Here is a 23,806-nt window from a genome sequence, read left to right on the forward strand (position 1 = left end):
CTACCAGCCCTGACAACCATGGTTCTATTTCCTGTCTTTATGAATTTGACGACTCTAAGGACCGCATGTGAATGGAATCATACCGTATTTGTCTTTTTGTGACGGCCTTATTTCACTTAGCATCATGTCCTTAAGGTTCATCCGTCTGAGATAGATTTATTTATTTATTTGAGAAAGAGACAGAGAGCGAGAGAGAGCACGAGCGCACATGTGATTGGGCAGGAGGGGCAGAGCGAAAGGGAGAGAGAGAATCCTCAAGCAGACTCCCTGCTGAGTGCGGAGCCCGAGGAGGGGCTCCATCCCAGGACGCGGAGACCATGGCCCCAGTGGAAACCAAGAGTTGGACGCTGAACCTACTGAGCCACCCAGGTACCCCCATCTGACAAGGTCTTAAACCTGAATGCTGCCCTCATTTATTTCCTTGCCTTGGACCTTGGCATTTTCTTGCGGCTGCTGAGAAAGGGCCAGTCTCTTGCTATCACTGCTTCTACCGGGCGACCTTGTATCACTTCTTCCCTGTGAGGCCCCAAACTAGCAGACTCAGTCAATTTAAATTATAACCTGTGTGGAGAGAGACTACCCTAATATTATCATAGTCCCTTCCATCTTGGCTTGCCTCAGTACCTCTTTTTCTTAACAGTGGCAAGAAGTAGGAAACAAGCACAAGTAGCCTGGCTTCTCCAACCATCCTGGAGGGCTACGGACTCAGCAGACACACAGGCTGCCATGCGGGCTTCCACAGTTTTACCTGACGGTTTGCTGTAACATAACGTGGGTCACCAACTGTCCACCTTGAATCTGCGTCCCCATGACCTACTACCTGATTGTTAAGGTAATGCCTCATACTTTGGGTTTTTATTATAGCAGAACCCCATTTCTGGCATTAATTCTTTTTTTAAAAGATTTATTTAATTAGGGGAGCCTGAGTGGCTCAGTCGGTTAAGTGTCTGCCTCCGGCTTGGGTTGTGATCCCAGGGCCCTGGGGCTCCGTTGGGGCTCCCTGCTCATCTGGGAGTCTGCTTCTCCCTCTCCCTCTGCTCCTCCCCACCGCTTGTTCTCTCTCAAATAAATAAATAAAATCTTTTTAAAAAAAGATTTATGTATTTATTTTAAAATCTTTTAAGAAAGATTTTATTTATTTATTTGAGAGGGGGAGGGGCAAAGGGAGAGGGAGCAAGAAGCTCAAGCAGACTCTGTGCTGCGTGCAGAGCCCGAGGTGGGGCTTGATCTCGCGACCCTTAGATCATGACCTGAGCTGAAAGCAAGAATTGAGTACTTAACTGACTTCTCCATCCAGGTGCGCCTGGCATTAACTCTTATATTAGTTATTATACAGCGTGAGCTGCTATAACAAAGAGACTCCAAAACACAGTAGCCGAAACTGGATGTCGCAGTCTAGAGATGGTGATTGGTTTGGGGCTGGTAAAGTGGTTCTGCTTTCCTTATAAACCATGTCTTCAATCCCTGGGTCCAAAGTAAGTTCTTTACCTCCAACCATTGTATCTACATCCCAGGCTACAGGAAAGGGTGTAAGGCTCGAAGGATCACGTGCCCTTCCCTCTTACGGGCACAGTGTCATCACATCTATTCCTGTCCCATTGGCTGGAACTATGACCCTGCAGCAGACAGCAAGGGTTTCTGAACACATGCTTTTGAGGTGGATTGCCGTGTGCCGGGCCACATCTTGGGAGTCCTGTTTTTTTTATTTTTTTTTTAAAGTAAGCTCTACACCCAACACGGGACTTGAACTCACAGGCCCAAGACCAAGAGTCGGATGCTCTACTGACTGAGCCAGCCCGGCACCTCCTGGGAGTTCCATTTTTAAATGAGGAAGGTGAGAATAATTTTTGGCAGACAAGTAGCAACCCATTACTTGTATCCTCCCAAGAATCAAGATTATTATTTCCATTTTATTGATGAGAAACACTGAGAGTTTAAAAAACTTGCCCTCTGTTACACAGCTACTGAAGACCCAAGCTGGGATTCAGTCCCACGTGGTGTGTTCTCTTAGCAACCGTCACCAGTTCACTGGGGGCCAGGACCCTGTGGAACCGAGAGATCACACACGACCCAAAAGAAATGTGGGATGAGAAGTGGAAGGGAGGGTAGAGCAAAGAAATTCTCAGATTTCCATCTCAGGTGATTTGAGGGGGGACTCAAGAGAATAATAAAATTTGGACAAATTGCTAGATACTGTGTGTTCATGATTATCTACTCCTACAATATTCCTTCTGGGAATGGAAAGTTCTTTTAATCCCTTCAGCCTCTGGGCATGACTAAAGAAGGGACACATTTGGTTGGGGTGCATTTTCAAGACTACACCTCTCCTCTCTGCCAATAATAATTGCCTTCAATTTCATAGTACATAACATAAGATACAATATAATATAATATACATGTGTAACAGACGTTATTGTGAGAGTATTCCACAGTGTGGTTGTAGCACAGTCTGGCCATTTACCTAGTGAGGGACGTTTTGTTTTGTTTTTTGAGTTTTTGACCATTACAAATAAAGCTGACCCTAGAATGTTTGATTCCAATTTCTCTTTTCTCTTCTTTTCTTTTTTTTTCAATTTGTATCTTAAAGGTCATGTTAAGCACATTAGATTTTTTGTATGATGCTTCCATTTTTCTTCTAGATTTGGGAATCAGATGATTCACAAATTACTAAAAACTACCAAAAACTTAGCACAGGCATACCTCGTCTGATTGCACATAGCTTTACCGTGCTTCCCTTCCCCACGCTTTGCAGACATCGTGCTTTTTTACAGATTGAGGGTGTGTGGCAATCCTGTGTGGAGAGAGGCTCCTGACGCCAGTTTTCCAACAGCTTTTGCTCACTTCACATCTCTGGGTGCGTTTCTGCTAGTGCTGGCAGTATTTCAAACCTTCTCACTATCACTGTGAGCTGTGCTCAGTTATCTTTGATGCCACCACTGTAATTGTTTTGGGGTGCCACGAGCTGTGCCCACACAAGTAGGTAAACTTAAACAACAAATGGGCTTGTTCTCACGCCTCCACTGCTCAGCTGGTCCCCCATCTCTCTCCTCTCCTTGGGCCTCCCTGTTCCCCGAGCCACAAGAATATTGAAAGTAGGCCAATTAACAACCCTACAGTAATCTCTAAGTGTTCAAGGGAAAGGAAGAGTCACACATCACTCACCTAAAAGCAATAGCCAGGACGATCAAGCCTAGTGAGGAAGGCAGGCTGCAGGTAGAGAGAGGCTGGAGGTGAGGCCTCTTGTGCCAAACAACTTGCAATGCAAAGGAAATTAAAGTGCTAGCCCAGTGAACAAACACGGGTAATAAGAAAGCGAAACCGCCTTATTGCTGATGTGGACTAAGTATGAGTGGTCTGGATCGGAGATCAAACCACAACAACATTCCTTTAAGCCAAAGCCTAGTCCAGAGCAAGGCCCCAACTCTCTTCAATTCTGTGAAGGCTCAGAGAGGTGGGGAAGCTGCAGAAGGAAAATCTGGAACCAGTGGATGTTGGCTCATGAGGTTTAAGGAAAGAAGCCAACTTCATAACCTAAAAGTGCAAGGTGAAGCAGCAGGTGCAGACGTAGAAGCTGCAACAAGGGATCCAGAAGATGTAGCTGAGATAATTCATGAAGATGGCTACACAACAGATTTTCAGTGTAGACCAAACAGCCTTCTATTGGAAGAAGATGCCATCCAGGACTTTCATAGAGAGAAGTCAATGCCTGGCTTCAAAGCTTCAAAGGACTGGCTGACTCCTGTTGGCGGCTAATGCAGCTGGTGACCTGAAGTTGAAGCCATTGCTTATTTAACATTCCAAAAGCCCTAGGATCCATGGGGCGCCTGGGTGGCTCAGATGGTTAAGCGTCTGCCTTCAGCTCAGGTCATGGTCCCAGGGTCCTGGGATCGAGCTCAGGTCATGGTCCCAGGGTCATGGGATTGAGCCCCGCATCAGGCTCCCTGCTCAGAGGGATGCCTGCTTCTCCCTCTCCCACTCCCCCTGCTTGTGTTCCCTCTCTCGCTGTGTCTCTCTCTGTCAAATAAATAAATAAAATCTTAAAAAAAAAAAAGCCCTAGGACCCTTAAGAATTATGCTAAATCTACTCTGTCTGTGCTCTAGAAATGGAACAACAAAGCCTAGAAGATAGCACATCTGTTTATAGCATGGTTTACTAAACATTTTAAGTCCACTGTTTGAGACCTACTGCTCAAAAAGAGAGAGAGAGAGAGAGAAAGAAAGAAAGAAAAAAAGAAAGAGAGAAAGAAAGAAGAGAAAGATTCCTTTCAAAATATTACTGCTCGGGATGCCTGGGTGGCTCAGTCGGTTAAGCGGCTGCCTTTGGCTCAGGTCATGATCCCAGGGTCCTGGGATCAAGTCCTGCAGTGGGCTTCCTGCTCAGTGGGAAGCCTGCTTCTCCCTCTCCCTCTCCCTCTCCCCCTGCTTGTGCTCTCTCTGTCTCTCTCTCTCTCTGACAAATAAATAAATAAAATCTTTAAAAAAATATTACTGCTTGTTGACAACGCACTCACCCAAGAGCACTGATGGAGATGTACAACAAGATTAATGTTGTTTTCATGCCTGCTGACACAACATCCATTCTGCACCCCATAGACGGAGGATAAATTCTGACTTTTTAAAAAAGTTTATTTATTTATTTGAGAGAGAGAGAGAAAGAACACAAGCGAGCAGAGGAGCAGAGGAGGGGAATAAGCAGACTCCACGCTGAGCGCAGAGCCCGATGCGGGGCTTGATCTCACCACCCTGAGATCACAACTTGAGCCGAAACCAACAATTGGACACTTAACCGACTGAGCCACCCAGGTGCCCCAGTAATTTTGACTTTTAAGCTTATTCTTTCAGAAGTACATTTTGTAAGGCTACAGCTGCCATAGACAGTGATTCTTCTGATGCATCTGGGCAAAGTAAATTGAAAACCTTCTGGAAAGGGTTTACCATTCTAGACGCCATTAAGAACATCTGTGACTCATGGGAAGAGGTCAAAATATCAACATGAACAGGATTTTGGAAGAAGTGGATTCCAACCCTCATGGATGACTTTGAGGGTTCAAGACTTCTGTGGAGGAAGTAACCACAGGTGTGATGGAAACAGCAAGAGAGCTGGAATCAGAAGCGGAGCCTGAGGATGGGACTGACTTGCTCCAATCTCATGCTAAAACTTGAACGGATGAGGAGCTGCTTCTTTTTAAAAAATATATTTTACTTATTCATTTGAGAGAGAGAGAGAGCACAAGCAGGAGGAGGGGCAGAGGGAGAGGGAGAAGCAGACTCCCCGCTGAGCAGGGAGCCTGACGTGGGGCTCGATCCCGGGACTCATGACCTGAGCCGAAGGCAGACGCTTAACTGACTGAGCCACCCAGGCGCCCCTGAGGAGTTGCTTCTAATGGATGAGCAAAGAATGTGGTTTCTTGAACTGGAATCTACTCCTGGTGAAGATGCTGTGAAGATTGTTGAAGTGACCACAAAGGATTTAGAATATCACATAAACTGAGTTGATAAAGCAGCAGCAGGGTTTGAGAGGACTGACTCCAATTTTGAGAGAAGTCCTACTGGGGGTAAAATGCTATCAAACTGCATCGTGTGCTACAGAGAAATTGTTCATGAAAGGAACAGCCAATCGATGCAGCAAACTTCATGTTGACTTATTTTAAGAAACTGCCACAGCCCCCCCAGCCGTCAGCGGCCACCACCCTGACTGGTCAGCAGCCAGCACGTGGAGACAAGACTCTCCACCAGCAACAAGGTCATGACTCACTGAAAACCCAGATGATGGTTGGCATTTTTTTAGCAATAAAATATTTTTAAACTAAGGTATGTACATTGCTGTTTCAGACACGATGCTGTTGCACACATACTAGACTACAGTGCCATGTAAACATCACGTTTACATGCGCTGGGAAACCAGAAAATGCATTTCACTTGCTTTATTGTGCTGGTCTGGACCTGAATCTGCGATATCTCTGGGGCGTGCCTGTTTTTGTGGTTTCTGTGGATTGATTGATTGATTGATTGATTGATTCCGTTTGAGGACTGACTGGCTTTCATTCCTCTGCTTTGTAGGATGGAAGTGGGGGTTCGCTCCTCCTCATTAGGCATTTAGTGCAGGTGTGGGGGCCAGGTAGGATTTGCCCCTCCTGAGGATGATTGGAGGCCCCGGTGGTGCCGCCTCCGGCTCAAGCAGATGGAAACAATGCTTGGGGGCTCCCGTCAATTTAGAAGGAGCTCTGGGCACCTTGTGCTCCCTCTCAAAGGCTGTGTGAGCACTTAGAAACACTGTCCACTCAACCAGAATCTGGAGATCTGGGTGCTAGTTTACCCCTGAACCACTCGTGGGGGCATGGGAAGATTCCTCCCCTTCTCTGTGACTCAGAGGTCATTAAATGGAGGAATCGACACCGATGATCTCTTCTCTCTTGGACATTTTCAGGCCTTGTGCTGTCTCTGGAGCTCATAGATATGAGGCTTGATGAGGATATGAAGGTCTGGCAAGGTCACTGTTTCCCCAAAATGTGAAGCACATAACAGTAACATTTCCTGAAGATGGCGTTAAAGAAAACTTTGCCTAAAAAAAAAAAAAAAAAAAAAAAGAAAACTGCATTACCCAGGCAAAAATGCATTCCTTTTTCTAATTCTCTCTCAGGGCTACTGATTACTTCGAGGAAAAATAATTCAGTTTGATGCTAGTGGATCTTTTGTTTGCTACATTTTTAAAACTTTGATGACACACAATGTTACATTAGTTTCAGGCGTACCACATAGCGATTCCACATCTCTGAACCCTCTGCTGTCCTCACCGCACGTGTAGCTGCCGTCTGTCCCCGGACAACAACACTACAGTATCATTGACTGTATTCCCTATATTGTACCCTTCAGTCTCATGGTTTATTCATTGCATAACTGGAAGCCTGTGCCTCCCACTCCCCTTCACCCATTTTGCCCATCCTCCTATCCCCCTTCTCTCTAGCAACTATTGGTTTATTTATAGGTCTGATTCTGCTTTTTGTTTGTTTATTCTTTTTTTGTTTGTTTGTTTTTTAGATTCCACAAATAAGTGAAGTCAGATGGTATTTGTCTTTCTCAGTCTGACTTATTTCTGCTAGTGCATCTTTAAAAACTATTTATTTACATTGTGTATGTATAATATTTATCTCTATACACACATATGTATGAAATTATATGTACAATTTATTTATTTATATAAAAGAAGATTTGTTTATTTATTTTTAGAGAAACAGAGATAGAGAGGGGGGAGGGGCAGAGGGAGAGGGAGAGAGGGAATCTCCAGCAGACTCCGTGCTGAGTGCGGAGCCCAGTGCGGGGCTGGATCCTGCGACCCCGAGATCATGACCTGAGCCGAAACCAAGAGCTGGATGCTCAACTGACTGAGCTACCCAGGGGCCCCAAATTTAAAAGTATCATACATTAAAATAGATTTTTTTAATTCAATGAATTTTAAAACATGCCACTACCACTGTAATCTGGATACAGAACATCACCTCAGAAAGCTCCCTCATCCTGCACCCTTTATAGTCACATCCTTCCCTTTCCCTCAGCAACCACTGATCTGTCCTCTCTCACTGTGGTTTTGTACTTGGAGAATATCATATTAATGGAATCATATAGCACGTAACCTTTGGAGACGGGCTTCTTTCACTCAGCATAAGTGTGTGTGTGTGTGTGTGTGTGTGTGTGTATGTGTACACATGTATAGCTTGTGGATATTTTTTCCTGTTCTTTTTTTTCTCCAGTATATAGTTTTTTCTTAAATTAACATATAATGTACTATTTGTTTCAGGAGTACAGGTCTGTGATTCATCAGTCTTATACAACACCCAGTGCTCATTACAACACATACCCTCGCCAATGTCCACCACCCCATTACCCCATCCACCCACTCCCCTCCCCTCCAGTAATCCTCAGTTTATTTCCTAAGATTAAGAGTAGTCTCTAAAATCTTAACATGCTGTGTCTGTGTGTTGGGTTTTGTTTCTTTTTGTTTGGCTATGACTTAGATTTAGTTTGGCACTATCACCAATATTTTCATCTCTAAGTGAAAATAAAAATTTTCACAAACTCTCATTCTGTTTTAATTACACTGCTTAGTGAATTACTCTAAAAAGAAAAAAATGGTAACTTTAAACTTATCAAATATACTTACTTGGTCTATTTGTTGACTTAATTTTTTTCTAAAAGTAGGCAAGCTCTTCTTTTTGCTTACATATTTCAACAATTAAAAATAATTTGCCCAGGGGGTGCCTGGGTGGCTCAGTCGGTTAAGCATCTGCCTTTGGCTCAGGTCATGATCCCAGGGTCCTGGGATTGAGCCCCACATCAGGCTCCTGGCTCAGCGGGGAGCCTGCTTCTCCTTCTCCCTCTGCCTCTCTCCCTGCTCATGCTCTCTCTCTCTCTGTATCTCTGTGTCTCAAATGAATAAACAAAATCTTAAAAAAAAAAGATTAAAAAAATAATTTGTCCAGGCTAAAATTTAAATTTTTGAAATGCCTGAAACATACAATTTCTTTGCTTAGGATAATCTGTTTCTGTCACATTCTTTAATGTTCAGCATAATTTGATTTTTTTTAAAAAGATTTTATTTATTTATTTGACAGAGAGAGACACAGCGAGAGAGGGAACATAAGCAGGGAGAATGGGAGAGGGAAAAGCAGGCTTCTCGCTGAGCAGGAAGCCCGATGCGGGGCTCGATTCCAGGACCCTGGGATCATGACCCGAGCCAAAGGCAGATGCTTAACTTAACCCTAACTGAGCCACCAGGTGCCCCCATAATTTGATTTGTAATGATAATCTGAGAACACAGAGTTAATAGCCTTTCTAAAATTAAAGAATAAGTGATATTTAAAGTAAACCTTTTTAATAATATCTTATTTCTCTATTACAGAAATGGTATTCCATTCAACACAGAAAATTAAATGGTTTTGGAGATTAAAATAATTTTAAATAGTCAGGATTATATGACACCAGCATAAGGAATGCTGATATCTGATATATTAATCTGATGTATAATTTATAACATCTTCATTCTTTAAAACTATTTCACCAAAAATATCATTGATTTCATCAAAAGGTAAAAGGCCAGAACATTCAAATAGAAACTCAAGAGTCTGTCTAGGAATAATAACATATGCAACATACAATCCCACAGACCTTTGCCAGAATTAAACATAAATTATGACTGATGTTTGTGGTTCTGGTTTTTCTTGCCCCCCCACCCTCCGTTTTTATTGAAGTATGATTGACATATAACATTGTGCTTTAAGGTATACAACCAATGACTACAATAAGCTAACATCCATCACCTCACACCATTGCAATTTTTTTCTTGTGATGAGAACTTTTAAGACCTACTCTCTTAGCAACTTTCAGATCTACAATACAATATTGTTTTTTTTAAGATTTTATTTATTTTTGACAGAGAGAGAGAGAGAGCACAAGCAGGGGGAACAGCAGAGGAAAAGGGAGAAGCAGACTCCCTGCTGAGCAGGGAGCCCGATGTGGGGCTCGATTCCAGGACCCCGGGATCATGACCTGAGCGGAAGGCAGACGCTTAACCATCTGAGCCAGCCAGGCGCCCCTACAATACAATATTGTTAAGTGTGGTTTCCAAGCTGTAAATTACATCCCCAGGACTTATTTATCTTTTTTTTTTTTTTTTTTTTTAAAGATTTTATTTATTTATTTGACAGAGAGACACAGCGAGAGAGGGAACACAAGCAGGGGGAGTGGGAGAGGGAGAAGCAGGCTTCCCACAGAGCAGGGAGCCCGATGCGGGGCTCGATCCCAGGACCCTGAGATCATGACCTGAGCCGAAGGCAGACGCTCAACCGACTGAGCCACCCAGGCGCCCCAGGACTTATTTATCTTTTAACTGGATGTTTGTACCTTTTGACCAGTTTCCCTCCTATTCCTTCCTCCCACCCTGCCTTCTGGGAACCACGATCTCTTCTCTGAGCATAATTATTTTGAGATTCATCCGAGTTGTTTTGTGTTTCAATAGTTCGTCTTTCTATTGCTGAGTAGTGTTCCATGATAGGGACGGACCACAGCTTGTTGAACCATTCACCTATTGAGGGCATTAATTTTAAAGATAAAACCATCAGTTATTTGGGCTTATTGAGGGATAGCAGAAAATTACAATTCAGGACACACAAGCTCAGCAAAATTATACGCAAATCTGGAGAACACAGGCAAGGTATGTTTTTTATAGAGGAAAAGTGAGGTTTGGGAGGAGCTGTTATAACCCAAAAGCTCATTGGAGTAAACTGGGAGTTCCAAGAATAGTGACTTTTCATTGGCTGAGCTGTCACCCTCCCTCATTAGCTGGGTTGTTGCTGGGGGCGGAGGAAAACCTTTCTTTCTCCTGCTGGAGTAGTACAGTAGTATCTATTCTCAAGACTTACAAGGTAAGTCTCTTCCTGCTAGGTCTGCAGTTGATGATGAGTGGTAGGGCGTGTGAGCTCCCGTTCTAGCCTCCCAACTCCTTTTAAATGAGGTTTCCTTTTATTGATTTTTCACAAGGGACATTTGGTTTTTCCAGTTTTTGGCTATTACAAATAAAGCCCCTATGAATAACAGTGTGCAGGTTTTGTGTGACTTAGGCTGTTCAGAATCTTCTCCGCTTTCCAACTCATTTAGAATAAAATCCAGTGTTAAGTGCAAGGGTGTCTGGGTGGGTCCCAAATGTTACACCCTGTGACAGGCATGGGGAAGCCAAGTGGTTGAAGCACACACAGTACCTGTTCCTGAGGTGCTCCCAGTCTGCCAGAAGCATTGCTTGAGCTCACATTGTGCCTCTTTCACTTACAAGCTGTGTGAACTTGAGCAAGTTCCTTAACCTCCTCTTCCGTTTCCTCATCCGTAAATGGGGATAGTAATAATATAAACTACCTTACGGGGCTGTTGTGAGGATTAAATGAGTTGATGTGAAGAGTGTATGGAACAGCCCCTCGTATGTAATAAGTGCTTAATGAAAAGTAATGATCACTATTTCATTATTGGCTTTGGGAATTTAATTGGACCTAGAAGGCCTTTCTAGGAAGTTTGCATTTTATCCTGTTAATTATAGGCAGGGAGAGTGGGGTTGAACTGGTAGATGAGAGATAGAAGGGAGAGGGACCGGCTTGGAGACTGTTGGAATACTCCTAACAGCTCTCATAGAGTGGCAGGGAGAGACTGTTTGGAGTGGGTTCAAGAGGGAATAGAAGGAGGGCTCATGAGACAGCAAGTATAGATAAGTCATTGGAGGAATTTTGCTAAAAAGAGGTGCAAAGGGACAGTCATAAGTGGAAAATGTGGGGCAAATAGAGTATTATTTTCTTTTTTTAAATGGGTGAAATGAAAAGTAGGAATGATTCAACAGAAGATAAAATTAACAACGGGGTGGAATCCTTAGAGGGAAATTCCCGAAGTTGACAAGGGATGGGAGCCACTGTTAAAATGGCAAGATTCGTTTTGGAAGGTAGCAGGGTGCTTAGCACTAGAATTACTTCCCCTTCGCTGATGGGGAGATCATTTTCCAGAGGCCAGACGGCTGGAACCAGGCCCGTCCGGCTTCGGAATGTCCACCACCCCGCACTCTGAACTGAGAAACCCCAAGGGTCGGGAAAGAAAGCGGGGTAACAGCAGAGGCGGGCCTACGAGCGGGGGGGCGGGGCTTGTCTGGGACGTGGTCCCGGGTGGTGGCTTCTGGGGAGCGGCCTGTGACGATCACGTCCGGCTAATCTGAAGGGGCTTTCGGCACGGCTGGTGTGAAAGCAGGCGGGATCGGAAAGCCCGAAGACTACAGGCTGAAACGTGGGGCCAATGGAAGGCCGCGGAAAGCCGGCTCCAGGGGGTCTCGGCTCCTACAAGCCGCCGAGGGGCGTGGCCTCTCGTAAAGAAAAGTGTTAGACCTGAAGTGCGAGCCAATGAGAGGCGGGGAAGGCGGGGCCTGTGCGCGAGCGGCCAGTAGGGACAGGGTCCTTATAGGAGGTGCTTGTGTTCCAGAGCGTGGTTACGGCTCTGCGCACGCGCGTCGGGCCGGCCTACAGGGCATTGCTGATCTTAGTGAGAGAAAGGGTCACGGCCACAGCTCCGGCCCAGTCCCCCCGCCCCAGGCCTCGGGCCTGGGTCACGTGACACGAAGGGCGCCGAATTCCTCTGGAGTCAGCGCCATTTCCCGCAGGTGAAGGCCAGAGTGCCCCTGGGGTGGGAGAAGCCGTCTGACCTCGACCCGCGGCCTGGGGTGTACGGCCGAGTTCCGGCGCTCGCAGTGGGCAGAGGTCTGGCTTTCGGAGAGGGCCGCACACTAGCTTGGGGGCGTGGCCTCGTCCTAGGTGACGTAGATGCGGGGTGTGCGGGTCAACTTTTGGGCTGAGATTCGGATCCAGGTGTAAAAGAGAGGCGGGGCTCCCCGCCAATTCGTTGAGAAGCAGGTAAGTGTTAAAAGGCATGTTGAGGCCGTTCTGGCCGCATTGACCTGTGGTGGCCTAGTGTCAGCGATGGTGGTGACGTAAGGGGGGGGGGCTGGCGTCTTAGGAGGCGTGGCCTGGTTCTCGAGAGGCGTGGCCTCGTCCCGAGACAGGCGGTGTAAGGGGCGTGGCCGCGCAGAACCGGGGGGGGGAAGAGGCGTGGCCCGGCATCCGTGCGGGAGGTGGCGTACCCTCTGGAAAAGATCTCTGCGCGCAGCTGCTGGCCCTGTCCTTTCTTTCAGGTGCCGCGTCATGGAGACCTTCGCGGCCGCCGCCCCTGCTGGGAACTTCTTCCCCTCATTCCTGTTCTTGGTCTGCGGGACGCTGGTAGCCGCTCTGCTGGGCGCCGCGCACCGCCTGGGGCTCTTCTATCAGTTGATGCACAAGGTGCGGGGGCACAGATCAGCGGCGGGCTGGGGGCAGCCAAAGAAGGAACGAGCTCCTGGCACTCCCTGTAGCTCACGGATTTTGCAGGCGGAGAAAGTGAGGCCCGACTAATCTGGGGGGCTCGGTCAGGAAATTCTATCCACTTCCCTGTCCCCATTGCCAGGTTGCAGACAAGGCCCTGGACTTTGCTTCTAGGAAGAGAGAATCTGGAGTATCTGCACGTTGACTCAGCGCCCGGCCCACTCGTTCCCCGGTGGCCACGGGCCCTTTTCACAGAGCGCTGCTCCCTAAATCCGGTGTGGTCAGAGTGGGCCAAAGGCGGGCACCTGAGGGGGGGCTGTAACAGTTGTCATGTACCTCTCAACACGTCCCTGAGCAGTTGCTTTTGTTTCTGCCCTCATTTTCCCCAAGAGGAAACAGGCTCAAGACAGCTTGTGTGGTAACTTGCCATAGGTGATCTTTTTGGGAAGAATCGATCCCACAGACCTCACTCTGAACTACTTGGCTCCTCCCTCAGGAATCTACCCCTTCCCCGGACTCCTTCCCCAGTCCTTCCTTTCTTCACCAGGAGCAACGGGAGCAAGGCTAGTAGCCTGGAGGATCTGTGGAGGTTTAAGGCAGAGGCCTCTGTTGTGCAGGGCACTGAGGAAGCAGGGTCTGGGAAGCCTCAGCATGATCTGTGCCAGCAGGCTGCCGGTGTGCCAGGTGCTTGGTGGCTGTAGCAAGTCGGCTGGGCCTGCCCACTGGGCTTGCCTCCTAGTGAGTGGGAGGAAGTCTAGCAGGCTGGAATCAGCAGTCAGGCTACCAGGCCCTGGAGGGCAGGCAGTTCTGGAATCTCGGCAGGTAGCCCCTGGCCAAACTGTTTCGGGTTCTTGGGATCCATTTTCCCTCTCCTTCACCCTGATTGCCCCACTGCCTTCAAGACAGGCAGTGTAACAGAAGGAGGGCACTCAAGAGCATTGGTTATATGGGACTTTGACTATTGCCAGGACAAGTCTTGGTCTCCCTGGCTGCAAAAGGATATAATCACCAGATGATCTGATAGGATGACATGTCCTGTTGCTCTGGACCTGGCACATAGTATGTTAGGTGCCTAACCAACATCAGACTTTCTCTGACTCTGTCCTGCCCCCCTCCTTGGGGGAGTGAGATTGCCTTCTCCCTACCTGCCCTGGTGCCCTTGCTCTGGTCCTTGATAATCTTGCTCCTCCCCCTCCGTGGGCCCAGGTGGACAAGGCAAGCATTCAACATGGCGGGGAGAACGTGGCAGCTGTGCTGAGGGCCCATGGCGTGCGGCTCCTCTTCACGCTGGTCGGTGGGCACATTTCCCCGCTGCTGGTGGCCTGCGAGAAGCTGGGCATCCGTGTGGTGGACACACGCCACGAAGTCACAGCTGTCTTTGCCGCCGATGCCGTGGCCCGCCTAACCGGTGAGGGCAGAGCAGAGAGGGCTGAGGGCTGGGGAGAATGGGATGGGAGGTCTTCGAGGGGCGGAGTTTTTTCAGAGGTGGCCAGGAGAGTGGGCACAGATGGCTGTGATGGATTCTGTGTTTCAGGGACGGTGGGTGTGGCCGCAGTGACAGCAGGCCCTGGCCTCACCAACACGGTGACTGCAGTGAAGAACACCCAGATAGCTCAGTCCCCAGTCCTGCTTCTGGGTGGGGCTGCCAGCATGCTCCTACAGGTGCCTTGTCCTTGGTGGGTGGTGGGGGCCCCAGGGAGCCTCAGAAGGCTCATGTGTTGACTCTCTGGACGCCTCTGTTTCCACCAGAACCGGGGTGCACTCCAGGCCATTGATCAGATGTCCCTGTTTAGGCCACTGTGCAAGTTTTGTGCTTCTGTGCGGAGGGTGCGAGACATCGTGCCCACTCTGAGGGCTGCGCTGGCTGCTGCCCAGTCGGGCACCCCAGGTAGGTGGGGGGCACGTGCTGGGCAGTGGTCAGGCCCTAAGGCCTGGGTCTAGGGAGGCATGGCAGGCTCAGTATCCTCCCTGCCCCTCTGCAGGCCCAGTGTTTGTGGAGCTGCCCATTGATGTGCTGTACCCCTACTTCATGGTCCAGAAGGAGGTGGTGCCAGCCAATCCGCCCAAGGGCCTCATGGGTCGACTGGTCTCCTGGTGAGTAGCCCCACTCCCACCATGCCCTCTCCAGCCCCCTGCCCTCTTTTGTAACTTCCTGCCAGCATCTGTCCCTCCTTTGACTCATTCATCAGCTTGCATATCAATTGAGTGGGGGGAGGGCAGCCAGGGGAAGAGCATTCTAGGTAGAGGGACTACATATGCAAAGGTCCTGAGGCAGGAGCAAACTTGGTGGGTTGGGAAAGCAAGGTAGCCTATGTGGCAGCAGCAGGTGAGCAAAGGGACAGGGGCTGAGCTCAGAGCACCCAGCAGGAGCCATTGGGAGGACCTGGATTTTTTTTTTTTTTTTTTTAATTTGAGTTCCATTGAGAAGCATTACAGGGCCTTTAGCAGAGGCGTGGGATACCCTGATTCAGGTTTTTATTATGTTCCCTCTGATTGCTCTTGGAGAATGGACTGTGGGGTTGGGTGGAAGCTGGGAAGCCAGGGAGGAGGTGTGGTGGGCCTTGGGATGAGAGGCAGTGGTGGCCTGGATCCGGGTGGTGGCCGTGAGATGCAGAGACACGGGTGGATCACATGTGAGTGCTTGGACCTCCATCTGGCCAGGATAAGGGACAAGCTCGAAGGTTTTCCTAGAAGAGCTACAGACTTGAGGGGGGCTTCTTTCAGTTGAGAGGCTAGAAAGGGGTTCTAGCCCAGGCAGAGATATGTGAAAGAGGTCTGTTTTTGGTCACCACTGAGATGGGCCTGGCTGACAGCACAGGAAGGAGAGTCAGTTCTCCTTCCCCCTCTGTCCCTTCCCTTTGCCTATGTTTGCCCTTCCACCTTCCGTTCTCCTTTCACCACATACTTAGTGAGTGCCATACTTAGCAGGTACCAGGACAGGCAGGCCGTCGCCCCCTTGAGAGAGAACACCTTGAGGGCCGGCTCAGGGAGTAGCAGTTTATTCATGTGTCTTTTATAACAACGCTGAGTCAAGATGGCAAGGTACTATGATAGTTGTTTCATAGATTGGGTAACTGGCCCCAAGGGGGGCAAATCACTGGCATGAAGTCACCCAGCTTGTTACTGGCACATGAGGATTCAGCCTGGAGGACCCCTCAGTGCTTTGTCCACAGAGCTATGTGCTGTCTATAATGAATGAAGTGAAAGCCCAGAGAGATGGGTCCAAATCCCAGGACTGCGGCTAACTAGCTGTGTTAAGCTTAAGCAAATGGTGAAGCCTTTCTTTTTTTCCACCAGTTTAATTGAGATACAGTTAACATAGGGCGAAGTTTAAGGTGGACAGCGTAATCATTTAACCTTTCTTGACTTCACCTTCCTTATCTGTAAAATGGAGGAGCGTTGCCTGTTTTTCTCTCTAGACTAAGATTCTGTGAAGAATAAAATGAGGTCATTTTGATAGTGTAAAACGCAGGAGTGAATAATTAACTGTTATTTTCTTAAATAAGGATACGGTTGGAGTCCAGTGTCCCTATCACATGTGAGGCAGGGTATCTCCCATCCTTTCTCCAACATGGTTAGGGATCCACAAATACAGAGGGGGATTCAGGAGTCCTGAACACGTAGGAAGTGTCTGGTGACCTGTCAGGTAGGCTCAAGTTTCAAGCAGTTTTATTCTGTGGCGGTGACAGCAGTCTCTTTGTTCCCTGCCCCGCTCCCCCCATCCCCCATTCACCTCTTCTTTGTTATTTTTTAAATTTTTAAAAATTTCTTTTTAAAGATTTTATTTATTTATTTGACAGACACAGCGAGAGAGGGAACACAAGCAGGGGGAGCAGCAGAGGGAGAGGGAGAAGCAGATTCCCCGCTGAGCAGGGAGCCCGATGTGGGACTTGATCCCAGCACCCTGGGATCATGACCAGAGCTGAAGGTGGATGCTCAACTGACTGAGCCACCCAGGCGCTCCTCCATTCTCCTCCTCTCTCTTGGGCTCCCCCTACTCAGCCCCTAGCCCTTTTTTTGCCTTTTCTTTTTATGTTGGTTTCTTCCTTGGTCTCTTCTCATTCTCTACAATCTCGGTTCCTCCTTAAAAGAGAAACAAGCTTCAGGCTCTGGCTGCTTTCTGCCAACGCCCACGTGTCTTGTTTTTGGTTGGGCTGGGTGTTCCTCAGGGAGGTCAGAGCTGGGCAGGAGGTATCTCTCTGTCTCCAGGCCCTGCACAGGCCCACACAGATGGTCGGGGCCCTAGGACCCAGTGAATAAGGAGACAGAAGGAGGTGTCAGAAGCGAGAGAAAGCGGCTTGAGTGCTGGGGATATTAGTAGCCTCCCTGATACAGTGTTTTGCAAAGTGCTTCATCTCCTGGATGGATAGGTAGTGAACCTTGGAAGGGAGATTCCCTTTTACATTACCTTAACCTCAGAAAGGTTAAGTCACTTGCCGGGTCACACAGCTAGAAAGTGGAGGAGCTGCATGTGGCTGCCCTCGCAGCCGTCTGTGGCCCTGATCGTGGTACTCCACGCCTGTGTCACTTGTTTCTGAGGGTCTGTGTGCGGTTGGGTAGTCGCCAGAAGCTTCTGAGGGAAACCAGCTGCTGGAGACTCGGCCATTGGCGTGTGCCTCTCCTGGGGTGTTGCTGGTCCACTCCTGTGCCTGTCTCACTTCCCTCCTAGACCCTGGCCGCCTCCAGCTCCTGGAGCCCCTGTCACTGATCCTGGTAACCGCCTCTTCCTCTCACCTTTGCAGGTACTTAGAGAATTACCTGGCCAACCTCTTTGCAGGAGCCTGGGAGCCTCAGCCTGAGGGCCCTCTGCCTCTGGACATTCCCCAGGCATCCTCCCAGCAGGTGAATCGCCTCTCTTTCCTGGCTGAGGACCCCCACCTGGCAGGATGGTCTCTCTTTGAGTCAGTATTGGGGCGTTGATCTTGGGGGCTGATGGTGACTCACACGGTGGGCTCTTTGAGCCCCATCTCTCATCCCAGGTTCAGCGCTGTATGGAAGTCTTGAGCCGAGCCAAAAGGCCGCTGATTGTGCTGGGGAGCCAGGCTCTGCTGCCCCCGACACCTGCTGACAAACTTCGGTGAGAAGGCTCAGCCCTGCCCTTACTGTCAGATACCTGGTCCCTGGTCTCCTGTTGCCTTGTGGGCTGGGGGCCCGCCCTTGACACTGTACTCACCTCTGTTCTGCCCGGATCCTCAGGGCTGCTGTGGAGACCCTCGGCATCCCCTGCTTCCTGGGAGGGATGGCACGAGGACTGCTGGGCCGCAACCACCCCCTCCACATCCAGCAGAACCGTAGCGCTGCCCTGAAGAAAGCAGACGTTGTCCTTCTGGCAGGTGGGCCTCGGCCTCCTCTGCCCTCTTCCCTCTTCCTTTTTCCTCCCTCCAGGCACCCCCCCCCGCCCCGCCTTTGTGACCCTGACCCTCCTAGTCAGGTACTTACTGGCACCCTACCCTCATAATCACCCACCGTCTTATCTTGGGCCCCACCCCTTCCCCTTTCAGGGGTTTGGCCAACCGTGTACTTTGAAGTCTAGGCAGACTTTCGCAAGGTTGCCGCTGTGTTGTAGGACTCAGCTTCGCGCTGTGTTGTAGGACTCAGCTTCGCACAGAGGAGGATGCACGGATAGTGGGCACCTGCAGTATTTATGTTCCGCATTTGCATTTGTATGCTTCATACAGGATTTCTATAGCACAGACACGAATGGCGTGTACATTTTCATGTGAAGTATTTGGAGTCCTGCCAACACGTAATAGTTGTATCAGTTCTCTGTTGTGTAATAACCATCCCTAAATTCAGTGACTTGAACTTACCATTTCTTAAGGTCCACCTAGAGGTTAGGTGGTAGTTTTTCTGGTTTTGATGGGGCTCATTCATGAGTCTGTAGGTGGAGAGGCAGGAAGGCATCTGGGCTGATCTGGGCTGGGCTGGCGCATGTACTTGGCCTTGGCTGACTACAGGTTGGGCTGACATGGCCTTCGCAGGGATAACTGAGTTCTTTCACTCTTCCCTACCTCTTCCTCCAGCTTTCTTATCATCCAGCAGGCTAGCCTGGGCTTGCTCACTTGGTGGAGGATGAGAAACATGCAGGGATGGGAGAGCAAGGTTTTTTAAGAGAGAGACAGTAGAAGCCACAATTCTTGAAGCTTGATCTTGGGAACGCCTGCCTTCACCTGCCACACTCTATTGGTCAGAGCACGTCCCCGAGGCCAGCCCAGATTTGAGGGGTGGGGAGCTGTGAAGTCACTGCACGCGGTACTGGTACAGGGAGGAAGGAAGGATGGGGACCCTTCTGTGCTTAGCTTGCTGTGCTGGATTAAGTAAGGTGGTGGGACACTGGCTGTCCAGCCACTGAGACCTGGTTCCCCACTCCAGGAGCCGTGTGTGACTTCCGTCTGTCTTATGGCCGTGTCCTCAGCCGCAGCAGCAAGATCATAATTGTCAACCGTAACCGGAAAGAGATGTTGCTTAATTCAGACATGTTCTGGAAGCCCCAGGAAGCCGTGCAGGGTGAGCTCCTGGGACCCCCCCCAACACATATATGTGCTTCCCTGTCTTCCTTCTGACCTCTGCTGTAGCTGGTTTGAGCCAGGTGCTGGTGAGCAAAGCCCAGACCCTGCCCCGGTGGGCACCCAGTCAGCCAGGGACACACATTTGGCTCTCAGACTCATGGGTGCTTCTGGATGAACAAATGGTGGGGCGTGCATAAGAGGGAGGGCCTGGGAATGTGCATGTGATCGTGCCCCTGGTTGCAAACCCTCCCATGCTGCCAGCTGCCTGGAGGACAGAGATCTTCCTCCTGGGCCCCCGAGGCCTCTGTTGTCCTTTCGTGCCATCCCTGTTCAGTCTGCTCCCACAGCCTTTATGTGCTCGGCTCTGCCCATTGTTCCAAGCATATTGACGGTGCTACATGGAACTTTTTTTTTTTAAATTTTTTATTGTTATGTTAATCACCATACATTATATCATTAGTTTTTGATGTAGTGTTCCATGATTCATTGTTTGTGCATAACACCCAGTGCTCCATGCACAACGTGCCCTCTTTAATACCCCTCACCAGGCTAACCCATCCTCCCACTCCCCTCCCCTCTAGAACCCTCAGTTTGTTTTTCAGAGTCCATCATCTCTCATGGTTCGTCTCCCCCTCTGATTTCCCCCCCTTCATTCTTCCCCTCCTGCTATCTTCTTCTTTTTTTTTTTTCTTAACATATATTGCATTATTGCTACATGGAACTCTTGATTCAAGCAGAGAAGTGGCATTGCTGCATTCGTGTTTGGGCAGGTCCACTGTAGTAGCTGGTAGGCAGTGAGTCAGAGAGGGCAGGTGGAGGCCAGGGGCCCATTAACCTGGGCCAGGACAGAAAGGACGAGGCCTGGAGCGGGCACAGACAGGGATGACAAACTCCGCTTCTGAGCCTCCATGGGATCATTTCTAAGACCGAGATGAAAAGTACATCACTGGCCCATTTCTCGGTCACTTCACAAGCACTCTGCATATCTGGGTCGGAGAGACATGCTTGGCTGATGAAGGTGTTTGGAGGGACGTGTTTTAGAGGCGGGACTGACAGCACCGCCTGATCTGGGGGGTGAGGAGGAGGCAGGCAACAAGGCTGCTTGGGATTCTTACCCACTTTGTGCTTCCTAAACGTTCATTTCTCTGGCCTTGCTCTCCGCCTCACCTTGGCTGCCCTAACCTAGTTCTGGCAGACTCTGGCGTGTGTTTTACCTGTTTTGCCCTAGGAACATCCCCAGCCTGCCTCCTTGTCTCCTGCTGGAATGTTGCCATTGGATTCCTGCTGTCACTGGGCCTCTGGTGCTGGAAGGGCAGGAGGCCACTTCCCTGCAGCTGTGTCCTCTTCCTTCCCTAGGAGACGTGGGCTCCTTTGTGGTGAGGCTGGCGGAGGGCCTTAAGGGCCAGACGTGGGCCTCAGACTGGACAGAGGAGCTTCGGCAAGCTGACCGGCAGAAGGAGCAGGCCTTTCGGTGGGGACCGGGTGGAGTGGACGCATGCATGGGCTGGGGGTGTGGTGGTGGGTTCCTGGAAGGCTCTGTTGCCGGCCCTGCTGACGTGTGCTGTTCCGTGGCAGGGAGAAGGGGCTGGTGCCTGTAGCCCAGCACCTGAACCCAGTGCGGGTACTGCAGCTGGTGGAGGAAACTCTGCCTGACAACTCGATTCTGGTGGTCGACGGTGGGGACTTCGTGGGTACTGCCGCCCACCTGGTGCAGCCCCGTGGCCCCCTGTGCTGGCTCGATCCTGGTAAGGAGGGGCCTGTGCCTGGGACAGCTAGCATTGTCCAGGCCCCTTTACACCCACCTGCTCTTGGGTCTTCCTAGGGGCCTTTGGGACTCTGGGCGTTGGTGCAGGATTTGCACTCGGGGCCAAACTGTGCCGGCCGGATGCCGAGGTGAGTGAGGGTGCTGGAGGCGGGGGGCAGTGAGTGGGTTTTCTGGGCAGTGAGCCACTCAACCAGCCTTGTTCCCTGCTCAGGTGTGGTGCCTGTTTGGAGATGGAGCTTTTGGCTATAGCCTCATTGAATTTGACACTTTCGTCAGGCACAAGGTGACCGAGCTGCCCAGAGGGAAGCTCAGAGCTTGGGGTTCTGGGAGAGGTCATCAGGGGTGGGCAGGGCTAGGGAGGGAGCTGCTTCTGTCTGGCAAAGGTCCTGTCCCTGTCTTTTCCTCTGGCTGGCCAAGCCTTAAAACTGAAGGCTGTGGCCTGGCCTCATCCTTTCTTTGCAGATCCCAGTGATTGCTTTGATAGGGAATGATGCTGGCTGGACCCAAATTTCTCGGGAGCAGGTGCCCTCTCTGGGCAGCAATGTGGCCTGTGGCCTGGCTTACACTGGTGAGAAGCTGGGGTAGGGTGGAGAGACGGGGAAGCTGTTTCATGTGTTCCTCTCCTGGGCTGACTGCATGGTGGCCTAGGTCCCTGCCACCATCTGACTTGACTTCCCCTTTTAGATTATCACCGGGCAGCCATGGGACTTGGGGCCCAGGGCTTGCTGCTCTCACGGGAGAAAGAAGATCAGGTGGTCGAGGTGCTTCGTGATGCTCAGCAGCAGTGCCGAGGTGGCCACCCGGTTGTGGTCAACATCCTCATTGGGAGGACGGACTTCCGAGATGGCTCCATTGCTGTGTAGGGCCTCATGGGTCAGTACCCTTGGCCTTCCCACCCCTAGGCTGTGCCTGGCTGGTTTAGTCTCATCCTTGCCTGCCTTGGACCTGGCTGATCAGGTCCAGTGACTCTACAACCCTCCCTGAAGACAGGGTGGGGCTGGGGGGGTGGGTCAGAGCTCAGAGAGGTTCCCTGGCAGCACTGGAGAGCTCCTGGGCCTTTTTCTCTGGGCACAACTGCCCTTTCTCCCTTCCTCTTGGGCACACTGAATAAACCACCCATGTGGGCCCCAGCACTCATTCCAGAACTTGTGCATACTGATTTATTGTCCACAAAGATGGAAGTGAGGGAAAAGGGGGAGACAGGAGGGAACCTACTCTCCCACTGGAACTCTGGGGCCCACTGAGGGCCCACTGAGACTCCATTACTGGGGATTTCAGGGTGCCTGGCCACTGCAAATTCTTTCCCCCTCAGAGGTCCCTGAAAGAGCCCCATACACCTGTCCCAGACGTGTCCATGCACACTAGTCCTCACACACAGACACACACGCACGGAGGCAATAAATATGTTCCGTACCAAAGTGCCCCCAGCCTGACATTTCAGGTGGGGCCCCTCCGAAAGGGAGGTCTTGTAAGTGCTCAGTTTCTTCAGGGATGTGGAGGAAGAACAGGGGAGGGGAAGGGCCAGACTCTGCTATCTCCATTTCCTGGTTTGAGGCAATCACGGGGTTTTCCTTGGAAGAGAGGGTGGGGAAACCAGCTATTTTTCTAAAGGCCCTGGGCTGCCCTTAATCCAGCCAGAGCCCAGGATAGGGGCTTTCCCCCACCCTGCCCCAAATAGCACGTCATGATAGTCCTTGGACCTTCCAGGACAGGGAGAAGCAGAGTGCGGTGCTTAAAGCTAATACTGATTTGGTTGGCAGCAGCAAGAAGACTGACGGGGTGGGGTTGGGGGTGTAGAAGAAGAGGGGGCGGTGTCTCACCATCTCGGGGTGATGCTCACAGTAACTGGTGATTCCCGGGCCAAGGGGGAGGGGCAAGAGAGGCCAGCCCAGCAAGCGGGAGAAGTGCCTTTTGGCAGCAAGGGGAGAAGCCCTTGGTCCTTAGATGTCCCCAACAGCTGGTCCCGAAAGTCCCCAGTCCCCAGGCTTTGCAACCAACGCCCCACCACTGAGCACTGGAAACGAGGAATGATTCTCAGCAACGGGCTGGCTGGTCACTAGGCAACTCCCCAGCAACCGGGACGGCGGCCCGGGCGACCGGTCTGGTCCCCTCCGGTCCCCTCGGTCGCCGGGGCACCGCGTCAGCAGCCAGGAGCCCGGCCCTTCGTCACCGGGGTCCCGCCCCGCCCGGCTCAGAGGCACACGTTGATCTGCTTGGAGAGCTCTCGCTCCAGGTCCAGGATGAGGGCGTCGAAGTCTTTGAGGTTCAGGTGCGGGTTGAAGGGCGCCTCGAAGTCGTCTTCGAAGTCCGCGGCGCCCGCCGGCTCGCCCGCCTCCTCGTCCTCGTCCTCGCTGTAGCTGCCCGTCACGTGGTCGTAGTCCGGCCCGGACAGAAAGTCCCGCCCGCACGGCAGGAAGTCCCGTCCGCAGACGCTCCAGTCGCCCGCGTAGCGATTGCTCGGGGGGCTCTCGGGGCCGCCCCGGCCGCGGGGCCGAGCCACCACTTCGGGGCCGGCGAGCGGCAAGTGCAGCGGCGGCTGCCGTTTGGGCCGCAGGTACGGGGCGAGGTCCTGAGGCTCCGGGGGCCTGCGGGGATCTGCAGGGAAGAGCGGGGCTCGTGACTGGCTGCCTAGCTAACCAGGCCCCTGATTGGCCCGACGG

The 23,806-nt window shown here is 50.7% G+C and overlaps 2 protein-coding genes across 3 annotated transcripts in view; one reads left to right on the forward strand and one right to left on the reverse strand.

The window, feature by feature from the left end:
- SYDE1 (synapse defective Rho GTPase activating protein 1) overlaps positions 1 to 23,806 on the reverse strand; it is a 102,582-nt gene that overhangs the window by 73,243 nt on the left and 5,533 nt on the right. The window contains exon 8 of one of the 2 annotated variants that reach the window (XR_013440879.1): positions 22,303 to 23,741. Coding sequence is in view for 1 of the 2 variants with exons in the window: in XM_036089157.2 (XP_035945050.1) it covers positions 23,338 to 23,741 (404 nt within the window). In the remaining variant the exon portion in view is untranslated. Of the gene's footprint in view, positions 1 to 22,292; positions 23,742 to 23,806 lie in introns of those variants that run through there. The other variant, XM_036089157.2, reaches the window with a different exon arrangement.
- HACL2 (2-hydroxyacyl-CoA lyase 2) lies at positions 12,012 to 22,291 on the forward strand. Its single transcript, XM_036089159.2, has 16 exons — positions 12,012 to 12,428; positions 12,707 to 12,851; positions 14,079 to 14,280; positions 14,407 to 14,534; positions 14,622 to 14,760; positions 14,855 to 14,966; positions 17,615 to 17,714; positions 17,852 to 17,949; positions 18,069 to 18,205; positions 19,245 to 19,379; positions 20,738 to 20,852; positions 20,957 to 21,126; positions 21,204 to 21,274; positions 21,358 to 21,429; positions 21,609 to 21,714; positions 21,831 to 22,291. Exons 2-16 carry the CDS (start codon positions 12,717 to 12,719, stop codon positions 22,007 to 22,009), a joined length of 1,899 nt encoding a protein of 632 aa, XP_035945052.1. The 5' UTR covers positions 12,012 to 12,428; positions 12,707 to 12,716; the 3' UTR covers positions 22,010 to 22,291.

Source organism: Halichoerus grypus, chromosome 1 (assembly GCF_964656455.1).
Source record: "Halichoerus grypus chromosome 1, mHalGry1.hap1.1, whole genome shotgun sequence".
In the NCBI taxonomy this organism is placed as follows: domain Eukaryota; kingdom Metazoa; phylum Chordata; class Mammalia; order Carnivora; family Phocidae; genus Halichoerus; species Halichoerus grypus.